General features: G+C 36.8%; 4 protein-coding genes across 8 annotated transcripts in view; all 4 read left to right on the forward strand.

Moving 5' to 3' along the window:
• On the forward strand, positions 1-19,968 carry LOC107463935 (isocitrate dehydrogenase [NAD] catalytic subunit 5, mitochondrial). 4 transcript variants are annotated; one of them, XM_052254624.1, is made up of 9 exons: positions 1-155; positions 259-454; positions 1,057-1,377; positions 1,457-1,618; positions 1,710-1,784; positions 1,882-1,991; positions 2,069-2,141; positions 10,219-10,359; positions 10,472-10,630. In XM_052254624.1, exons 2-9 carry the CDS (start codon positions 302-304, stop codon positions 10,520-10,522), a joined length of 1,086 nt encoding a protein of 361 aa, XP_052110584.1. In that variant the 5' UTR covers positions 1-155; positions 259-301; the 3' UTR covers positions 10,523-10,630. The 4 variants fall into 4 exon arrangements, with proteins under 4 accessions (XP_052110584.1, XP_052110585.1, XP_052110583.1 ...); XM_052254625.1 differs by lacking the exons at positions 2,069-2,141; positions 10,219-10,359; positions 10,472-10,630 and adding exons at positions 16,140-16,212; positions 19,762-19,968; XM_052254623.1 differs by lacking the exon at positions 10,472-10,630 and having other exon boundaries at positions 10,219-10,457.
• On the forward strand, positions 4,272-6,953 carry LOC127741461 (putative disease resistance RPP13-like protein 1). Its single transcript, XM_052253908.1, has 2 exons — positions 4,272-6,807; positions 6,893-6,953. Exons 1-2 carry the CDS (start codon positions 4,439-4,441, stop codon positions 6,951-6,953), a joined length of 2,430 nt encoding a protein of 809 aa, XP_052109868.1. The 5' UTR covers positions 4,272-4,438.
• LOC127741646 (putative disease resistance protein At3g14460) overlaps positions 12,265-22,538 on the forward strand; it is a 14,594-nt gene continuing 4,320 nt past the window's right edge. For both annotated transcript variants that reach the window (XM_052254605.1, XM_052254606.1), the window contains exon 1: positions 12,265-14,932. In XM_052254605.1, coding sequence (XP_052110565.1) covers positions 12,503-14,932 — 2,430 coding nt within the window. In that variant the 5' untranslated portion in view covers positions 12,265-12,502. The remainder of the gene's footprint in view (positions 14,933-22,538) is intronic.
• LOC107463924 (putative disease resistance protein At3g14460) overlaps positions 20,785-22,538 on the forward strand; it is a 13,428-nt gene continuing 11,674 nt past the window's right edge. The window contains exon 1 of the mRNA XM_052254607.1: positions 20,785-21,185. Within this exon, the coding sequence (XP_052110567.1) occupies positions 20,887-21,185 (299 nt within the window). The 5' untranslated portion in view covers positions 20,785-20,886. The remainder of the gene's footprint in view (positions 21,186-22,538) is intronic.

Below are 22,538 nucleotides of genomic sequence, written 5' to 3' on the forward strand. Positions count from 1 at the left end.
GAATCCGCACCGTTGTTTCAGAAAAGAGAAAAATATACATTATACACATCACATTACATTAATGAAAAAGAAAAAGAACTTCGTTCTGCTTTCTAATGTTCCCAATTCATTCTCCGCTCAATGAAGCACTAGCATTTTGAATCCCCGATCACAAGGTACGTTCCTTTTGAATCCCTAGCAATCATTCCTTCCAAATCTACATTACAACACTCTCATGTATTATTAATCTCTTAATTAATTTTTTTTTTTTTTACGCAGTGAGTGCTCTTAATTTGGGTCAAAGAGTGTGGCATCGTCAACGATGGCCTCTTCTGGCTTCCAGCTCCTCAAACGAACCCTTGGAAACCGCTCCACCGCCGCCAGATTCTTCTCCTCCGTTTCTTCCACTCCGATCCGTGCCACTCTCTTCCCCGGCGACGGTATTGGCCCCGAAATCGCTGAATCTGTCAAACAGGTTTGAGGTTTCAACTCTCTTTTCCCCTACGGTGTCGTATATTTGTTTCTTTCTTTTTTTTATTCTTTTTTTTAATGGATGGTTGATTTTGAGTGAAGGTCCTTTGTTTTACTACTGTAATTTATAAAGTAACATTTTCAGCTAAAGATGTGTGTTTTCGAAGGCATGATTTTATTAAATTACGATGACATACTTGATACACAAGTAAATAATTACGAATAGCTTGAAATTTGAAGATTATATATATATATATATATATTAACAACCTGTGCTTCAATTTGTTTTGTTCCCGGTCCTATTTCCCTCAATTAGTATTGTTTCGAAGGGGGTTGTAAGTTGTAACATCAAGATAGAATGTTTGTAGGTCTGTGGAAATGCATGATGGGAGAACTTAGATACAAGTGTGGGTACACTTATTTGATTTATGCAGTTGCCAATGATGAATTTTTCACTTGCTTGATATTTGATTTTTTATTTTCTCCAGGTTCGGTATCTTGCTGTATATGGTTCTTTTTATGTCTACTTGCTAGTATATTCTTAGGGAATTGCGTAGATTCTTTGAATTAGTTGTAACTCTGAATTCTTACCATTGCAATGATTAGATATTCAAAGCAGCTGATGTGCCCATAGAGTGGGAAGAGCACTATGTAGGGACTGAAATTGACCCCAGAACACAGAGCTTTCTGACATGGGAAAGTTTGGAATCAGTTCGGCAAAATCGGGTTGGCTTGAAAGGGCCAATGGCCACCCCCATTGGAAAAGGCCATCGTTCGTTGAACCTTACCCTAAGAAAAGAACTTAATTTGTATGCGAATGTTCGTCCCTGCTATAGCCTTCCTGGCTACAAAACTCGGTATGATAATGTAAATCTCATCACGATCCGCGAAAACACAGAAGGAGAGTACAGTGGTCTTGAACATCAGGTAAGCTTTACAACAGTTGATGTTAAATACTATCAACCATGTTCTGATTAATATATCTTTCAGTATTATTGTGTAACAGGTTGTGAGAGGTGTAGTAGAAAGTCTCAAAATCATTACACGCCAAGCAAGTTTAAGGGTCGCTGAGTATGCTTTTCACTATGCCAAAGAACATGGAAGAGAGAGGGTATCTGCTATTCACAAGGCCAACATTATGCAGAAGACTGATGGTCTTTTCCTCAAGGTCTATCGTTATGTTCAAATTACCTATAGATATCTATCTTATTTTATTTGTGAATCCTAATAGTAACCTTTTATTTTGAAATTTCTTTTAGTGCTGTCGCGAGGTTGCGGAGAAGTATCCTGATATAAAGTATGAGGAAGTTGTCATTGACAATTGCTGCATGATGGTATATTTGTGAACTTGGATTTAGGTGCAACTGTATTTGGAAACTCATTTTGAGTATTGAAAATGGAATTACTCTCGTTCATTTTTATAATTTACAGCTTGTGAAGAATCCTGCTCTTTTTGATGTGCTAGTGATGCCAAACCTTTATGGTGACATTATTAGTGACCTTTGTGCTGGCTTGGTTGGGGGTTTGGGCTTGACACCAAGGTAATTTTTTGCACTTTGGTCAACAAAAGCTAGAAGTTACAATCTTATCATCTGATATCATTTCATACACGTTTCAGCTGCAACATTGGTGAGGGAGGTATTGCACTAGCTGAGGCTGTACATGGTTCAGCACCTGATATTGCTGGAAAGGTAAGCTGCAAAGTTCTTTTTCAACCTTATATTATCTGTTGTGGATCTGTTCACCTTATCATCAACTTATTACAGAATATGGGATTTGAGTGCTTGTTTCATGAAAGTGCTCAATATCAGTTTGCCCTCTGTGATTTCATAAAACTAATTTGATCTTCTCTTTCTTCTTAAAAAAAATTGTGAATAGTAATTGTTGTCAATTTACTTCTGTGGTAGTGGTCATAAATATGTTCTAACCTAGGAAACTTTGTGCTTGTGTAGAATTTGGCAAATCCAACTGCTTTACTGCTGAGTGGTGTTTCAATGTTGCGCCATTTGAATCTCCATGACAAAGCTGACCGAATTCAAAACGCCATCCTCAACACAATTGCAGAAGGGAAGTATCGAACTGCCGATCTTGGAGGCAAAGCAAAGACAACCGAGTTCACCAAGGCAATTATTGATCATCTCTAAATTATGCTCTTGAGTAGGCAAGGAATTGCTGCTAATTTTGTTTTCTGCTAATTTCCTATTTATTTTTTCCCGGCTTTTTTTTCGAGGATTAGAATTACCTCATCATAATGGAAAAACTCATTTAAGGGTGTGACCTTATAACCACAAGGCATGGGCAAGCCTTTAATATTGGCTGCTTATGCAGTGTTTTGGACTTGAGAGGGTTGGAGTCTCTTACACTTCTAAAACGTACTTTGTCGGATAACCCTTCTTAGTCCATTTTAGTATTCTTTGTCAATAATATAGTTAAATAAATGAAGTGCCATTAGTTTGTTTTTATATTTGTTTTGTCGTTTTCTCCCTATAATTGCTCCCATTATTTTAATCGGTATTTGCACAACCACCAATATAATGGTGAGAAAGACTGAAATACTAAGGCTTCGTTTATTTGAAGTGAAGTAGTTGGGAAATAGAGGAAGAAAAAGTTGCAAATTTTGATGTGTAATTAAGAAAGGAAAAATTTCTCTGTTTCTCTCCGATCAAACAAAGCCCAAGTGTCTAAGTCAATATCTTTTAGTTTTTTGCAATATTTCTTACTATCTTTGTTCTTGTAAAAATAAAAAAAGAATCTAAATACCCTAAAACTCCCACTTGGATCAAGGTAAGTTCTGGTCTCAATGTCGGAAAGTTCACGAGGAAATTTGACTATAAATGATGGATTTATGTTGCTGAAAATTTCGATATTTTTAATGTTAAAAAAGATTGTAGTTGTAGTAATAACTTGTAATTTTTGTGACATTAATAAGGTAAACAAAGATACACACTATTTTTCTATTGTGTTTCATGGATTACCAATTTGTCACGGAAAGATAAACGAACTTTCTACCATTCAACATTGCTAAAACATGATTCTGATAAAAGTTCATATTAATACTCAAGTATGAATATACATGTTAGAAGGGTATTATTGAGTCATTTATATAATATAATATAGTCAATTATGTATAATGTAAGTAGTTTTAGCAGTTGATTAGAATATAAATAGTTTTAGCCGTTCAGAGATACAAAGAGGTAGAGTGAAAGACTGAAAGGGACAAAACAAAAGCTGTTAGCCGTTGCATTGTTTTTGGAGGATTTTAAAATCTTTTATGTGGAGCAAGGGTATGGTAATTCATTGAAATTTTAAATTAGAATAATTTTTAAATCAGTCCCTAAAATTTTTTAATTCTAACATTTTAGTCTCTCGAATTTTAAAATACATAAAATAATTTTCAATATTTATTTTCATTAGACAATATTTATATACTTATTTGTTAAGTGTTCACATGTATATTTTAGACAAATAAGTTCTTAGAATGAAATACAAAATAAACCTCAGAAAATTAAAAAAATTAAAAAATTTCTAAATCATTTTAAAATTTTCAAAATAGTTATCTGCAGGTGGTTTTAATTTACCATGAAACACTGCTCGAGGAAGTGTTAAAAAAATTAAACGTTGTGAAGACAATTTTTTAGAAAACAAAAATATACAAAAATATATATATTCGTACAGTACTTAATACTAATATTATATCTATAACAGCTGGCTGGCTGCCATTCAGCAAATAAAATTTTTCTCAAGTTTTTTATTTGTTTTTTAATACATAGTGGAATTGGAGTTTAAAATCTAAACTAAAAAAAAAAAATACATACTCTAAGCAAACAACATTGTTAGTGCAATGCGAATCGCAAACACTTGAGCTTCCTTAATCCTTGTGCTTGATAAAACCCAGTGATCTGAATACATTACATCGATCTAGCTACAACAACTTCCCTCGACCCCTTTCATTCTTTTCTCATCATCTGCTGCACTTGATTTTTCAATCATGGCTGCAAAACTTGAAGGTGGGGCTTATCTCTCTTCTTTTGTTGATGCTGTTTTGGAGAAGCTGTCTCCAATACTTGAAGATGATGACTTTGTTCTCGAAGAAAAGGACTCTGCCCTGGAGTTGCTTGGAAGGTTGGAGAGAAGTCTATATGATGTTGGATCAGTGCTTGATGATGCTGAGCTGAAGCAGTTCAGTGACAAGAAAGTGAAGAAGTGGCTCGTTGATCTCCAAGATGCTTTGTATAAGGCTGATGACTTGCTGGATGAACTCTCCACTAAATCCGCCACTGCCACTCAAAGAGATCCAGGTAACTCTTCTCCCTGGTCTCACTATGTTGATTCATGTATTGAAGATAGTGCCATCAATGTCATGGAAAAAACAGTTACCACACTAGAGTCTGTGGTAAGACGAAAAGGTTATCTTCGTCTTCTTCCGAAGGAGAGTGCCAAGATGGACATCTCGTCATGGAGAATTCCATCCACATCTCTTGTTGTAAGTTCTGACATATTTGGTCGGGACAAAGATAAGGAGAACATAATCAAATTGCTGTTAGATGATACCTGCGATGTTGAGTCACCTTTGACTGTGATCCCCATCGTTGGTATGGGCGGAATAGGCAAAACTACTTTGGCTCAACTGGTTTACAGTGATGCCAAAGTCGTGGGAAAATTTGACACTAGAGCATGGGTGTGTGTTGCTGAAAATCCTGACCCTGTTAATGTTACAAAGACAATAATAGGGGCAATAGATTCTTGTCCGGGTAACATGGAAAAGTTTGATTCACTTCGGAATAATTTGAAGGAAACGGATAATTTTGATTCACTTCAGACTAATTTGAAAGAAAAGTTGACAGGAAAGACATTCTTAGTTGTCTTAGATGATGTCTGGCATGATCGACGTGACATGTGGGAGGATTTTTTAAAACCTTTTCGTTTTGGGGATAATGGAAGTAAGATTCTTCTAACAACCCGTAATGAAAATGTTGCTTCTGTGTTCACGGCTAGTAATTTACATTATCGACTTAGTTTATTGTTGATTGAAGATTGTTGGTCGATGTTTTTGAAGCATTCATCTATTTCTACTAATTCTAAACAATATGCAACTCTAGAACAAATTGGTAGAAAAATTGTTGAAAAATGTAAGGGGTTACCTTTGGCTGTGAAGACACTTGGGGGTTTATTGCGTAATAAGTTAAATAAAGGAGATTGGGAAAATATACTTGAAAGTGAAATGTGGGAACTCTCGGAAGATGACAGTAAGATTACTCCTGCATTAAGAGTTAGTTATCACTATCTTCCTTCCTATTTGAAGCGGTGTTTTGTTTATTGCTCATTATATCCTGAGGATTATGAATTTGACAAAGACGAATTAATTTTGCTATGGATTGCTGAAGATCTTTTACAACCAAAGGAAAACAACACATTAGAAAAAATTGGTTGTGCATATTTTGATGAATTAGTTGCAAGATCATTCTTTCAACCTTCTAGTGCTAGTAGAAAGTTATTTGTAATGCATGATCTCATGCATGATCTAGCAAAGTTTTTTGCTGGAAAATTCTATTTCAATCTCAAAGAATTTGGCAATCGGCACATGATAGATAGCAAAATTCGACATTTGTCATATTCCACAACATATGAGGATAACTTCAAGTTATTTCGTGAGGACTTTAATGGAACAACACACATGAGAACATTTTTAAATTTTCCTTTGTTTCGCTTTCAAGCATCAATTACTATGGAAAGCGAGTTTTGGCTCTTGGGACAACAATCGGAGTGTTTAAGAGTTTTGTCATTTAAATACATTTTTCTAAAATCATTACCTGATTCGGTAGGTGAATTGATTTATTTGCGTTATTTGAATTTATCTTTCACACTTATCGAGACATTGTCCGAGTCAATAAGTAAATTATACAATCTCCAAACTTTGAAGTTGAGAAAATGTTTAAGGCTAAAGATGCTTCCGAGCTGCATGCAAGATCTTGTGAACCTTTGCCACCTTGATATTCGAGGTGCTTCTCGTCTGAAAGAGATGCCGAAGGGAATGAGCAAGTTAAAGAATCTAAACTTCTTAAGTGATTATATCGTCAGTGAGCAAGAAGAGAATGGGATGCGAGAATTGGGAACATTGGACAATCTTCATGGCTCATTTTGCATTTCCAAGTTGGAGAAAGTCAAGAATAGTGGTGAAGCTTTGGAGGCAAAGATGGGTAACAAAAAGCACATCAACACTTTAAAACTGAAATGGGTTCCAGATGGTGACATTGATGATATTGGAATCGAAAGAGATATACTTGACAAGTTGCAACCTCATGAAAACTTGAATAAGTTATCAATTAAGGGTTATCCGGGTGAAGGACTCCCAGATTGGTTAGGCTTTTCTTGCTACTCCAATATGACCAAATTGAGTCTGCATTGTTGTATGAATTGTTGTGAGCTTCCTTCACTGGGACAGTTATGCTCTTTACAGCATTTGGAGTTTTCTGATCTTGATGGGTTGGAGAAGATTGATTTAGAGTTTTACAACAAAAATAATGGATCATTTCAACAGGAGACACCCTTCAAATCTCTCGAAACTCTGAAAATTGAGTATATGTATCGTTGGCGGGAGTGGCATTTTCCTGATGAGTATGATGGTTTTCCTCAGCTTAGAATCCTTTCAATAAGAAACTGTCCTGTGTTAAGTGGAGATCTGCCCGCTCACCTTCCGGCTCTGGAGGAACTTACAATTGATAGATGTTCAGAGCTTGCATGTTCGCTGCCGATGGCTCCCAAGCTTCAGCAATTATATCTAGAGAGCTCTCCGGTTTTTACGATGAATGGTGAACCGCAGAAGGTAGTAATTTCAGAAACTCAGCTGGTGCAGTCTGTATTGGAGTGCCTGCCCCACATCCAACCGCCAAGTGTCCAATGTCTGGAAATCAAGGACTGTCGGTCAGTGATATCAATTTCAGCAGATTATTTGCCCTGTTCATTACAATATCTGAGAATATCTGACTGTTCAAAATTAACATTCTTAAATCAACTGCAACACAAGTCTCTAAGGGAGATATATGTAGAAGGTTGTGATTCACTGAAGTTGCTTCCATTGGGGGACTTTCCAAATCTCAAGAAACTCATGATCAGTAAATGCCAAAGCATGGAATGTGTTGTGGTGCCACAGGCTCTTCTGAGTCTCCAATATTTAAGTATCTCAGAGTGTCCCAGTTTAGTATCCTTTCCGGCGCTAGGGTTGACTGTTCCCCAGCTAGAGGAGCTGCATATATGTGATTGCCCAGAAATCGATTGCTTTGCTGAGGCGTTCCTTCCACCAAGTTTGAAAAAACTTGAAGTCACCAAGTGCCAAAAACTAGCAAGTTGGATAACATTCTTAAATCAACTGCAATACAAGTCTCTAAGGGAGATATATGTAGAAGGTTGTGATTCACTGAAGTTGCTTCCATTGGGGGACTTTCCAAATCTCAAGAAACTCATGATCAGTAAATGCCAAAGCATGGAATGTGTTGTGGTGCCACAGGCTCTTCTGAGTCTCCAATATTTAAGTATCTCAGATTGTCCCAGTTTAGTATCCTTGCCGGCGCTAGGGTTGACTGTTCCCCAGCTAGAGGAGCTGCATATATGTGATTGCCCAGAAATCGATTGCTTTGCTGAGGAGTTCCTCCCACCAAGTTTGAAAAAACTTGAAGTCACTAAGTGCCAAAAACTAGCAAGTTGGATAACATCAAAGGGTTTGCAGAATGAAGGCCTTACCCATCTTTGGCTTGGTCCATGCTTTGATGTAAAATCATTCCCAAGAGATGGTATCCTTCCTGCTTCTCTTGAGCGTCTTATATTGCACAAGTTTCCAAATCTGGAGACGCTTGACTGCAAGGGGCTTCACCATCTTACCTCCCTCAAAAGTTTAGCAATTACAGACTGTGAAAAGCTTGAGAATGTCACAGAAGAGCATTTGCTTCCCTCCATAGAACATATCTACATAGGGGAAGATTGTCCTCTGAGGTGGAAGCTAGCTAGAAGAGATGGAAGACCCACGGTTTAATTCGTTACAGGTAAGTGATTTTGCTCTGATGTTCCCTAAACTCAGTGCTCTCTAATTACAATGCTAATTCTTTGGATCAACCATTTTCATTCCCTTGTTAATACACCAACACGATGTTCATTGAATAGATTATTTTGCTTTATTTGTGAAAGTCATTTCAATTAGCAAGAAAAAAGGCTTACTTTTCTTATGCCATTGAATTGTAATTTTAAAGATTTTCTTTTATAATTCTGTCATCTTGAACACTTAAGAGATAAGTTGTAGATTTTGAAAGGGTTTCAACCTATTATAATATTTATGAAAGTATATTTTTAATTTATCTTAATTTATCTGCGTGCTCATCTTCCAGCTTCAATATCTTGCTATATATGGTTCTTATTACATCTACTTGTTAGTATATTCTTAGGGAATTGAATAGTTTCTTTGAATTAGTTGTAACTCTGAATTCTTACCATGGCAATGATTAGATATTCAAAGCAGCTGATGTGCCCATAGAGTGGGAAGAGCACTATGTAGGGACTGAAATTGACCCTAGAACACAGAGCTTTCTGACATGGGAAAGTTTGGAATCAATTCGACAAATCCGGGTTGGCTTAAAAGGGCCAATGGCCACCGCCATTGGTAAAGGGCATCATTCACTGTATGCAAATTTTCGTCCCTGCTATAGCCTTCCTAGCTGCAAAAACACAGGAGAGTATAGTGGGCCTGAGTATCAGGTAAGCTTTACAACAGTTGATATTAGATACTATCAAAAGAAGTTCTGATATTATATCTTTCAGTATTATTGTGTAACAGGTTGTGAGAGGTGTGGTAGAAAGTCTCAAAATCATTACACGCCAAGCAAATTTACGGGTGGCTGAGTATGCTTTTCACTATACCAAAGAACATGGAAGAGAGAGGGTATCTGCTATTCACAAGGCCAACATTATGCAGAAGACTGAAGGTCTTTTCCTCAAGGTCTATCATTACCATCCAATTACCTATAAATATCTATCTTATTTTATTTGTGAATCTAATAGTAACCTTCTATTTTGAAATTTGTTTTAGGGCAGTCGTGAGGTTGCAGAGAAAAGTACCCTGAGATAAAATATGAGGAAGTTGTCATCGACAATTGCTGCATGATGGTATATTTGTGAACTTGGATTTAGGGTGCAATTGTATTTGGAAATTCATTTTGAGTATTGAAAATGGAATTACTCTCATTCATTTTTATAATCTACAGCTTCTGAAAAATCCTGCTCTTTTTGCTGTCTAGTGGTGTCAAACCTTTATGGTAACATTATTAGTGACCTTTCTGCTGGCTTGGTTGGGGGTTTGGGTTTGACAGCAAGGTAAATTTTGCAATTTGGTCAACAAATTCTAGAAGTTACAATCTTATCATCTGACATCATTTCATACATGTTTCAGCTGCAAGATTGGTGAGGGAGGTATTGCATTAGCTGAGGCTGTACCTGGTTCAGCACCTGATATTGCTGGAAAGGTAAGCTGCAAAGTTCTTTCTCAACCTTATATTATCTGTTATCGATCGGTTCACCTTATCATCAACTTATTACAGAATATGGGATTTGAATGCATGTTTCATGAAGGTGCTCAAGATCAGTATGCCCTCTCTGATTTCATAAAACTAATTTGATCTTCTCTTTCTTTGAAAAACAAAATTGTGAATAGTAATTGTTGTCAATTTACTTCTCTGGTATTGGTCACAAACATGTTCTAACCTATGAAACTTTGTGCTTGTGTAGAATTCGGCAAATCCAACTACTTTACTGCTGAGTGGTGTTTCAATATTGCGCCATTTGAATCTCCATGACAAACCGGACCAAATTCAAAATGCATCCTCGACACAATTGCAGAAGGGAAGTACCGAACTGCTGATCTTGGAGGTAAAGCAAAGACAACCGAGTTCACCAATGCAATTATTTATCATCTCTAAATATGTTCTTGAGTAGGCAAGGAATTGCTGCTAATTTTGTTTTCTGTTAATTTCCTATTTAGTTTTCCCTGGCTTTTTTTCAAGGAGTAGGATTACCTCAGCAGTCAGCATAATGGGAAAACTCATGTAATGGTGTGACCTTACAACCACAAGGCATGGGCAAGCCTTAAAATATTCACTCCCCATGCAGTGTTATGTCCTTGAGAGGGTTGCAGTCTTTTACACTTCTAAAATGCTTTTGATTGATAACCCTCTATTCTATTTTTATTCTATTTTACTATTCATTCATCTTTCTTGACTCTGCCTGTTATTTGCTTAATTTGAGTTATTGTTGGAGGAATTCCCATCAATACAATCATGACTCTGCCTGTATGATTTTTGTTTTTATCTCCAAAACCATATGTTTGACTATGTATATACTTGATCCAAATCATGATAAACCAAATGGGAAAACAAACTCCCGAGTTTCTGTTGTTGGAAGTACGTGGATCACTAGCTATTTGCAAGGCAAAAAGGTGAAGGAAGATGATTGTTTTTGCTGGAACAATGAGACAATAGCTCTTTTTCCCTTTTTTAATTAATGATAAAAGTTTGATCATTTTTACACTAAGTTTATAATTGGGAAAATTATTCGTTAGCAACATTTGGATATGGTCCTCTTTCTCTATCTTGATAGTGGGATTTGTCCTCTTTGTTATTCTTTTTTATATTAAAATTAATCTTGCTGATTAAATTGTATTAAGAATCAGGATAATATATGTTCTCTTTATCAATTAAAACAACATTGTATATTTGTATTGGAACCAAGAACCAACTAAAAAAGAGAGAATAAAGTTGTTCTTTAAACCCAAAAACTTCAAGATACAAATATGCATGAGGCACGCCAAGGGGCTGCTTTCTGTAACAGCATGCCAAGGGGCTGCTTTCTGTAGCCAAATTCATGATCACGGTTCTGCAACTATTAATTTATTCGAGCCAAATTTGTAACTGTAGCGAAACATTCCTTTACCTCGGTCACAAGTCACAGCATCAATCATGTATGGTCTTTTGCAGTATTGTTTGTTCTACCATTTTGCTTTCTCTTTTTAATGTAAGTGATGTTAACTGCTGCAAGATCTACTAGTAGCACAAAAATTGCATCAACAGATTCTAGCGTATAAATATCTGCATTGTTTTCCTTGCTTTTTATCCTTTGCCTGTTTGTCACAAGGATCAGATTCACATAGATTTGGGTTTTGTACCAATGAATGAGGCTATTCAGTTTCGTATCATCTGTCTCACAAAGTATTTGAGCTCCTTATTTTCTACACATTCTGTTCCATATTTTACTGCACTAGTTAGTTCCCTCTCTGCACTTGACAGCGCCTCTAAATCAAGTTTGAGGGCAGCAAAATCTTTTTCAGGTACCTTTTTAAACTAACTACCAATGTAAAGCTTGTCTTCTATGTTAAGGCTTGTAGCCTGTAGGCATATTTTAACATCTAAGTCTCATATGTTATGAGATATTTTACCCTAAAATATGTAAAACATTATTCTCTGTATAGCACAAAAATCAATCAAGAGAACCATCCATGTTTGTACACCTTTTTTGGTCTTTTTCTCCCTATAATTACTCCCATTATTTTAAGCGGTATTTGCACAAACCACCAATATAGTATGATAGTTTTATTTGTTACTATGAGATCTGTCAAAACAACTCAGCACCCAGTAATCAAATTAATTGTGAGGAAGACTAACTCAGTATCTTTAATTTGTTGCTTAGTTTTGAAAGGATTTTAAATTCTTGTATGTGGAGGCTGGAGCCAAGGTGTCACAAATCATTCAAGTCTACGAATGCTGTATGTTTTATTATTTATTGAATTATTATTTTATCTACAAGTGGTTTCAGTTTAATTATTATACAGGTTTCAGCACTATACAAATATATTACTAAGCAATGAGCATGGTTAGTGCACTGCAAACGGCAAACACTTGAGATTCCTTGTGCTTTTAGAAACCCAGAGATCTGAATACATTACATCGATCTACCTACAACAACTTTCCTCAACCCCCTTCATTCTTTTCTCATCATCTTCTGGACTTGATTTTCAATCATGGCTGCAAAACTTGAGGGTCGAGCTTATCTCTCTTCTTTTGTTGATGCTGTTTCAAAGAAGCTGTCTTCAATACTTGAAGATGACTTTGTACTCGAAAGAAACGACTCTGAGCTGAAATTGCTTGAAAGGTTGGATGATTGTCTGTGTGATGTTGGACCTGTGCTTGATGATGCTGAGCTGATGCAGTTCAGTGACGAGAGAGTAAAGAAGTGGCTTGTTGATCTCCAAGATGCTCTCTATATGGCTGATGACTTTCTCGATGAACTCTCCACTAAAGCTGCCACTGCTACTCCAAGGGATCCAAGTAACTCTTATGACTGGTCTCGCCCTGTTGATTCAATTATTGAAGATAGTGGTGTCAATGTCATTGAAAAAATAGTTGCCAAACTAGAGTCTAGTGTACGACGAAAAGGTAAACTTTGTCTGAGAGAGAGTGCCAAGGTGGACTTCTCATCATGGAGAATTCCAACAACATCTCTTGTTTTAAGTTCCGACATATTTGGTCGGGACAAAGACAAGAACGAGATAATAAAAAAGCTGTTAGATGATACCCGTGATGCCGAATCACCTGGGACTGTGATCCCTATTGTGGGTATGGGTGGGATAGGAAAAACTACTTTGGCTCAACTGGTTTACAATGATGCCGAAATCGTGGGAAAATTTGACACTAGAGCATGGGTTTGTGTTGCTGAAAATCCTGACCCTGTTAATGTTACAAGGACAATAATAGGGGCAATAGATTCTTCTCCCTGTAACATGGATCATTTTGATTCACTTCAGACTGATTTGAAGAAAAAATTGACAGGAATGACATTTTTAGTTGTTTTAGATGATGTCTGGGATGATCGACGAGACATGTGGGAGAATTTTCTAAAACCTTTTCAATATGGAAATGATAGAAGTAAGATTCTCCTAACAACCCGTAGTGAAAAGGTTGCTTCTGTGTTCGCAGCTAACAATCTACATTATCGACTAAGTTTATTGTCAAAGGAAGACTGTTGGTCTGTGTTTTTGAAGCATTCATCCATTTCTACTAATTCTAAACAATATGCAGCTCTAGAACCAATTGGTAGAAAAATTGTTGAAAAGTGTAAGGGGTTACCTTTGGCTGTGAAGACACTTGGGGGCTTATTGCGCAATAAGTATAATGAAGGAGCTTGGGAGAATATACTTGAATGTAAAATCTGGGAACTCTCTGAAGATGACAATATGATTGTTCCTGCATTAAGAGTTAGTTATCACTACCTCCCTTCACATTTAAAGCGGTGTTTTGTATATTGCTCATTATTTCCTGAGGATTATGAATTTGACAAAGATGAATTGATTTTGTTATGGATGGCTGAAGATCTTTTACAATCAAAGGAGAACAACACATTAGAAAAAATTGGTTGTTCTTATTTTGATGAATTAGTTGCAAGGTCATTTTTTCAACCTTCTAGTACTCAGAGAGGGTTATTTGTAATGCATGATCTCATGCATGATCTAGCAACGTTTTTTGCTGGGAAATTCTATTTCAAACTCAAAGAATTTGGCCATCTACACAAGATAGACAACAAAACTCGTCATTTGTCATATGCTACAAAATATGAGGATAGCATCAAATTATTTCAAGGTGTCTATAATGGAGCAATACACATCAAAACATTTTTAGATCTTACTTGGCTTTGCTATGGTCAATCAATTGATATTGAAAGCGATTCTTGGCTCTTACGACAACAATTTGTGTGTTTAAGAGTTATGTCATTTAAACACTTTTCTATAGAGTCATTGCCTGATTTCATAGGTGAATTGATTCATTTGCTTTATTTGAATGTCTCTAACACACCTATTGTGACATTGTCCGAGTCATTATGTAAGTTATACAATCTCCAAACTTTGAAGTTGAGAAATTGTTTTAAGCTAGAGATGCTTCCCAGTCGCATGCAAGATCTCGTTAACCTGCACTACCTTGACATTCGAGGTGCTTTTCGTCTGAAAGAGATGCCGAAGGAAATGAGCAAGTTGAAACATCTAAACTTCTTAAGTGATTATATCATGGGCAAGCACGAAGAGAATGGGATAAGAGAATTGGGAACACTGGACAATCTTCATGGCTCATTTTGCATTTCCAACTTGGAGAACATCAAGAATAGTGGTGAAGCTTTGAAGGCAAAGATGGGTAACAAGAAGCACATTGACACTTTAACATTGAATTGGCTTCCAAACGGTGACATTGATGATTTTCAAAGTGAAAGAGATATACTTGACAAGTTACAACCTCATCAAAACTTGAAAGAGTTATCAATTGTGGGTTATCGTGGTGAAACATTCCCAGATTGGTTAGGCCTTTCTTGCTACTCTAATTTGACCAAATTGAATCTGTATTTTTGTATGAATTCTTGTGAGCTTCCTTCACTGGGACAGTTACCCTCTTTACAGCATCTGGAGGTTTCTGATCTTGCCGCCGCTAGGGTTGGCTGAGCTCCACCTAGAGCAGCTGTATATAAACAAATGCCTAGAAATTGATTGTTTTGATGAGAAGTGTCTCCCGCAGAGTTTGGAAACACTTGAAATCAAGCAATGCCAAAAACTAGCGAGTGGGATAACATCAAAGGGTTTGCAGAGTCAAGGCCGTACCCGTCTTATTCTTGATCAATGATATGAAGTTAAGTGGTTCCCAAGAGAGAGTTGCCTTCCTGCTTTTCTTGAGTCTCTAGAATTCTGGAACTTTCCAAATTGGCTTCATCATCTCCGAGGCATAAGCTGGAAGACCCACGGATTCAATTCTCCTGGTAAGTGATTTTGCTCTGATCTCCAATTACAATGCTAATTCTTTGCATCAACCATTTTCACTCCCTTGTTGATACACCAAACCGAAGTTTATTATCTTTTCATTCTCAGCCATTCTCTGTACTGTGGCTACCTATTTCACTGACAATAATTGGGTGCCAATTTTTCCAATTCTTTTAAGGATAAAAAATCAGATGCTTAGAAAAAAATGGAAAGGTTTACTTTTTCATGATCGCTTCTTTATTGCTTACAGTATTTGTATGGTTTATCGCAGATTTGGATGATGATTAATGTTACTGTTGACTCTGATTTTGTACCATTTAATGTACCATGAGATACACATACTTCATACCAATAGATTATTTTGCTTTATTTCATCGAGTTTTTGTTTTTATTTTTATTTTTCTCTTTTTTATTTCAAGTAGTAGATTTTGAAGGTGCTCCAATCTATTTATCTATTTATAATATTTATCAAATTGTAATTTCAATTTATCTTAATTCCACATAAAGCGCTGGTCTAAATGTAGATTTTATTTATCTATGATATAAGCGTGGGTGGGTTTATTTGATTTATGCAGTTGCCAATAATGAGTTTTTCACTTGTTTAATATTTGATACAGGTTCTGTATCTTTCTATATATGGTTCTCAAAGAATTTAGTAGTATAATTCTGAATTCTTACCTTTGCAATGATTAGATATTCAAAGTAGCTGATGTGCCCATAGAGTGGGAAGTGCACTATGTATGTAGGGACTGAAATTGACCCTAGAACACAGAGCTCTACACCAAGGTAATTTTTGCACTTTGGTCAACAAAAGCTTGAAGTTACAATCTTATCATCTGATATCATTTCATACATGTTTCAGCTGCAACATTGGTGAGGGAGGTATTGCACTAGCTGAGTCTATACATGGTTCAGCACCTGATATTGCTGGAAAGGTAAGCTGCAAAGTTCTTTCTCAACCTTATATTATCTGATATTACCTTAGTAACAGAAATTTTGGATGAGGGTAATTGTGGAAACAAATGTTATTAAAGTTTCTGTCCCGTCTCTAGAAATTTCAGTACCCTGTGACCCTACTTTCTTGAGGTATTGAAGGGACTGAAATTTTGTGTCTTGGGACCGAAATTTTAGTTCTAGTCTCTGGTTGCCAAACACAATACTGAGAACCAATCCTCCAGTCCCTGCTTCCAAACGCTAACTTATGGATCTTTTCACCTTGTTATCAACTTATTACAAAATATGGGATTTATTGAATGCTTTGTTTCATGAAAGTGCTCAATATCAGTTTGCCCTCTGCAATTTCGGAAAACTAATTTGGTGTCTCTTTCTTCTTTGAAAAAGGAAAATATTGTGAATAGTAATTGTTGTCAATTTACTTCTCCGGTAGTGGTCACAACTCACAAACAAGTTCTAACGTTGGAAACTTGCAACCTTTTTTCAATTTAGGTTATATTTCATTATTTCTGTTGCTTACCTGTATTTTCTCTGGGCTTGTACTTGTGTAGAATTTGGCAAATCCAACTGCTTTACTGATGATTGGTGTTTCAATGTTACGGCATTTGAATATCCAGAACAAAGCGGACCACATTCAAAATGCCATCCTCAACACAATTGCAGAAGGGAGGTACCGAACTGTTGATCTTGGAGGCAAAGCAAAGACAACCGAGTTCACCAATGCGATTATTGATCATCTCTAAATTCTTCTCTTGAGTAGGCAAGGAATTGCGGCTAATTTTGTTTTCTGTTAATCTCCTATTTAGTTTTACCTGGCTTTTTGTGAGGAGTAGGATAGGATTACCTCAGCATAATGGAAAAACTCATCTAAGGGTGTGAGTTTATAACCACAAGGCATGGGCAAGCCTTAAAATATTCATTGAACAACCACCAATATTGTATAATAGAATTATTCTTTATTATTATGAGATCTGTCAAAACATCTCAGCACCCACTAATCAAATTAATTGTGAGGAAGACTAAGTCAATATCTTTTAATTTATGGCTTAGTTTTGGAAGGATTTTAATTATTGTTTGTGAAGGCTGGAGCCAAGGTGTCCCAAATCATTCAAGTCGAGGAACGTTGTATGTTTTATTATTTATTAAATTAATATTTTATGTGGAAGTGGATTCAGAGAGAACTATACCTAAACCTTCATCCTTAAAAGCATTTCTATACACAACATCTTGTAAGAAGTTGGTCCACCTTGGTTTGTATCAGCAATCTTATCATGTTTTAACTTCCAACATTGGGGAAAAAAAAAGTAATCTACTATTCCTAATTCCCCTTAAACTCTTTCTAGGTTCCAAAGTTACAAATTACAAAATAAATTTGCAATAAACTTGAAGGAAAAGAAAATATTATTTTGAAGCTCATATATAAATATATACTTGAATCAAAATTGTTAAGGAGCTCTAGACAATATATAAAAACGGCTCAGTGATGATTTCTAAAAGGAAAACCTACTGAAAAGTTCAGCATATTCATTGGATAAATTAGCAAAAACAATGTGTATGGAACTTCTTTAACTATCTTACAACACCACTGAACCCAGGCATTCTTTCCATTCTCTGACTCCACAATACTCTTCTTACCAATGATACATCTTCCCACCTTCCTGCATCTGCATATATGTTTGATAGGAGAACTTTACCTCCACCATGAGATGGTGCCACCCCGGCTAAGCTCTGTGCAGCCCTCTCTCCAATATCTACATTTCTGCCCATGATCCACCAGCCCAGCATGACAACAAGCACTAAGGACTCCTATAAATGTAATTGGATTGGGCTTAATACCATACCTATGCAAATCAGAGAAAACCTCTAGGCACATACTTGCATGTCCGTGTGATGCTAATCCACATATAATTGCATTCCATGCAGACACGGAAGACACAATGTCTCGAATCTGATTGAAAAATTGTAAGGCGGTGTTGATGCTCCCGCATTTTGCATACATATCAATCATGGCTGCACATAAATTGTCATTCAAAGGAATGCATTCACTAGTAGTGTACTCATGGGCCCATCTTCCTTCATTCAATGCACCTAGAGTGGCAATTGCGGAAAATACACCCACCATGGTAACTTCATTTGGTTTGAGCCCACTAGCTATCATTTTGTGGAAGAGATCAAGAGCCATTCTTGGTTGTTCAGTTTGTGCATAGCCAGCAATCATTGTACTCCACGAAAATGCGTCTCTTTCGGGCAACTCTTCAAAGATTTGCCTTGCCTGCTCCATCATTTTATTTTTTATGAATCCAGCAATAAGAGCATTCCATGATTTTAGGTGATCCTTTACACCCACTTCAAATTGTAAATTGGCAAGGTCCATCATCCCACAAGATGAATAAAAATAGATGATCGTAGTCTGTATGAAATTGTAACAGTCAAATCCTTTTTTAACAACTGTTCCATGCAATTGCCGACCTTCGCTGACTGCTGTCTCACGACCACATGCTGAAACCAAATTCACAACCATGACTTCATTAGGCCCTATTCCATTCTGAAGCATTGCACGATACATCACCAAAGCTTCATGCAAACAAGTTGTTTGGATGCAACAATCGATCATCGTCCCCCAAGAAACAACATCCTTATCAAGAATCCTCTCAAACAACTCCTTGGTCATCTCAAGATGCCCCGCCTTTGAATACCCATTTAAAATCACATTCCAGGACACCAAATTAGGCTCAGGCATCTCATCAAACAGCCTCCTCGCTTCTCCTAAACCCAAACAACCACAATAAGCATGCATCAAATTAGTCGAGACAACTACCTGCCCCTCAACAACCAACTTAATAATCAATGCGTGAACCATCCGGCAGTTCCATATCTCACCAAAATGTAAGCAAGCAGACACTACATTCACCAAAGTGACCTCATTAGGGACCACACTGTGATCCATCATGTCCTTAAAAACTTCAAGGGCATCCCCAAAGCAACCATTTTTAACAAGACCCATTATCATGGTGGTATAGGATACAAAACCTTTACCAGGCATTATGTCAAACAGTTGGCGGGCATAGCCAATTTGGCTAGCTCTCATGTACCCAGACACCATGATATTACAAGAAACATGGTCCAACGTAGGACAAGCCTTAAAGAGCAACTGGGCATCGAACAAGGAGCCGCATTTAGAGTACATGCTGATCAAGCTGTTACGAATGAAGGTGTTGGAATGGAATCCGAGTTTGACGACCAAGGAGTGGAACTGGCGGCCCAACGGAGCGGCGGAGAATGAGGAACAACACTTGAGAGCGGAAACAAGTGCAAGCTCGCATTCGTAGTGGTTGTGGTTTTGTCTTGCATTGAAGAAAATACGAACGAAGTGTTGTGGGTCTTCTGAAGGAGGGGCTTTGGTGGCTGAAGTGGAAACCCATTTAAGTGTTTGAGGGAAGAATTTTAGTCTGAGATTCTTAGAATTGAAGACCCACAGGAGGTGAAACATTAAACTCAAAATTGGATCTTCCTCTGCAATACTTGTGTAGAATTTGGCAAATCCAACTGCTTTACCGATGATTGGTGTTTCAATGTTACGGCATTTGAATATCCATGACAAAGCGGACCACATTCAAAATGCCATCCTCAACACAATTGCAGAAGGGAGGTACCCAACTGCTGATCTTGGAGGCAAAGCAAAGACAACCGAGTTCACCAATGCGATTATTGATCATCTCTAATTTTGTTTGCTGCAAGAACTACTAATAGCACAGAAATTGCATCAACAGATTCTAAAATATAAATAACTGGATTGTCTTCCTTGCTTTTATCCTTTGCATGTTGCTTTCAGTTTCATATAATTTGTCTCACAATGTCTTCGACCTCTTTTTCTCCACATTTTACTGCACAAGTTAGTTCCCTCCCTGCAGTTGGCAGTGCCTCTAAATCAAGTTTGAGGGCAGCAAAATCTTTCTCAGGTACCTTCTTAAATTACAAATGCAAAGCTTGTAGGAGGACAGTTGTATGCCGTGTAATTCGTATATTAACTTCTAAGTCTTGTATGCTCTGTAATTCATATACTACTTATTATAATTCATAGTGAAAGGAGAACAGTTGAAATAGAAGTTTACCTTAATTAATCAAAAACGTTACTCTCTGTGTACAGCACAAAATCAATCAAGAGAACCATCTATGTTTCTACACTTTGTTGCTTTTTTCTCCCTATAATTGCTCCCATTATTTTAACCGGTATTGGCACAACCACCAATATAGTATAATAGAATTATTCTTTATTATTATGAGATCTGTCAAAACATCTCAGTGTGAGGAAGACTAAGTCAATATCTTTTAATTTATGGCTTAGTTTTGGAAGGATTTTAAATTATTGTTTGTGAAGGCTGGAGCCAAGGTGTCCCAAATCATTCAAGTCAAGGAACGTTGTATGTTTTATTATTTATTAAATTAATATTTTATGTGCAAGTGGATTCAATTTAATTATTATGCATGTTTCAGCACTACAAGTATATAATACTAAGCAACGAACATGGTTAGTCCACTGCAAACGGCAAACACTTGAGAAAACCCAGAGATCTGAATACATTTTATCCATCCACCAACAAATTACTCAATCCTTTCATTCTTTCCTTGGCATCTGCTGCACTTGATTTTCAGTCATGGCTGCAAAACTTGAAGGTGGAGCTTATCTCTCTTCTTTTATTGATGCTGTTTCAAAGAAGTTGTCTTCAATACTTGAAGATGACTTTGTCCGTGAAGGAAATGACTCTGACCTGGAGTTGCTTGGAAGGTTGGACGATTGCCTGTGTGATGTTGGACCTGTGCTTGACGATGCTGAGCTGAAGCAGTTCAGTGATGAAAGAGTGAAGAAGTGGCTTGTTGATCTCCAAGATGCTCTCTATATGGCTGATGACTTGCTTGATGAACTCTCCACCAAAGCCGCCACTGCTGCTCCAAGGTATCCAGGTAACCCTTATGACTGGTCTCGCCCTGTTGATTCAATTATTGAAGATAGTGGTGTCAATGTCATTGAAAAAATAGTTGGCAAACTAGAGTCTGTTGTAGGACGAAAAGGTAAACTTCGTCTAAGAGAGAGTGCTAAGGTGGACTTCTCATCATGGAGAATTCCATCCACATCCCTTGTTATAAGTTCTGACGTATTTGGTCGTGATGAAGAAAAGGAGAATATAATCAAATTGCTGTTAGATGATACCTGCGATGCTGAATCACGTGTGACTGTGATCCTCATCGTGGGAATGGGCGGAATAGGAAAAACTACTTTGGCTCAACTGGTTTACAATGATGCCAAAGTCGTTGAAAAATTTGACACTAGAGCATGGGTGTGTGTTGCTGAAAATGCTGACCCTATTAATGTTACAAGGACAATAATAGGGGCAATAGATTCTTCTCCCTGTACCATGGATAATTTTGATTTACTTCAGACTGTTTTGATGAAAAAGTTGACAGGAAAGACATTCTTAATTGTTTTAGATGATGTCTGGGATGATCGACGAGACATGTGGGAGGATTTTCTAAAACCTTTTTGGTTTGGGAAAAATGGAAGTAAGATTCTCTTAACAACCCGCAGTGAAAATGTTGCTTGTGTGTTCGCAGCTAATAATCTATATCATCGACTAAGTTTATTGTCGGAGGAAGATTGTTGGTCAATGTTTTTGAAGCATTCATCTATTTCTACTAGTTCTAAACAATATACAACTCTAGAACCAATTGGTCGAAAAATTGTTGAAAAATGTAAGGGATTACCTTTGGCCGTAAAGACACTTGGGGGTTTATTGCGCAATAAGTATAATGAAGTGGATTGGGAGAATACACTTGAATGTGAAATTTGGGAACTCTCGGAAGATGACTGTAAGATTGTTCCTGCATTAAGAGTTATTATTATCTCCCTTCACATTTAAAGCGGTGTTTTGTTTATTGTTCATTATATCCCAAGGGTTATGAATTTGACAAAGAAGAATTAATTTTGTTATGGATGGCCGAAGATCTTTTACGACCAAAGAAAGCTAACACATTAGAAATGACTGGTTGTACATATTTTGATGAATTAGTTGCGAGGTCTTTTTTCCAACCTTCCAATACTAATGGAAAGTTGTTTGTAATGCATGATCTCATGCATGATTTAGCAACACTTTTTGCTGGGAAATTCTATTTCAAACTCACAGAATTTGGCAATCAACACATGATAGATAACAAAACTCGTCATTTATCAAATACTAGAGCATTCGTTGATAGCATCGAATTAATTCGAGAGGCTGAAGCAATACACATGAGAACATTTTTAGATTTTTCT

Source organism: Arachis duranensis, chromosome 9 (genome assembly GCF_000817695.3).
Source record: "Arachis duranensis cultivar V14167 chromosome 9, aradu.V14167.gnm2.J7QH, whole genome shotgun sequence".
Classification (NCBI taxonomy): Eukaryota; Viridiplantae; Streptophyta; class Magnoliopsida; order Fabales; family Fabaceae; genus Arachis; species Arachis duranensis.

Coding starts and splice junctions, on each gene's coding strand:
- LOC107463935 (XM_052254623.1), top strand. CDS start 302: ATGGCCTCTTCTGGCTTCCAGCTCCTCAAACGAACCCTTGGAAACCGC. Junction 455..1,056: donor TCGCTGAATCTGTCAAACAG/GTTTGAGGTTTC, acceptor TGCAATGATTAG/ATATTCAAAGCAGCTGATGT. Junction 1,378..1,456: donor ACAGTGGTCTTGAACATCAG/GTAAGCTTTACA, acceptor ATTGTGTAACAG/GTTGTGAGAGGTGTAGTAGA.
- LOC127741461 (XM_052253908.1), top strand. CDS start 4,439: ATGGCTGCAAAACTTGAAGGTGGGGCTTATCTCTCTTCTTTTGTTGAT. Junction 6,808..6,892: donor GGTGAAGGACTCCCAGATTG/GTTAGGCTTTTC, acceptor TCACTGGGACAG/TTATGCTCTTTACAGCATTT.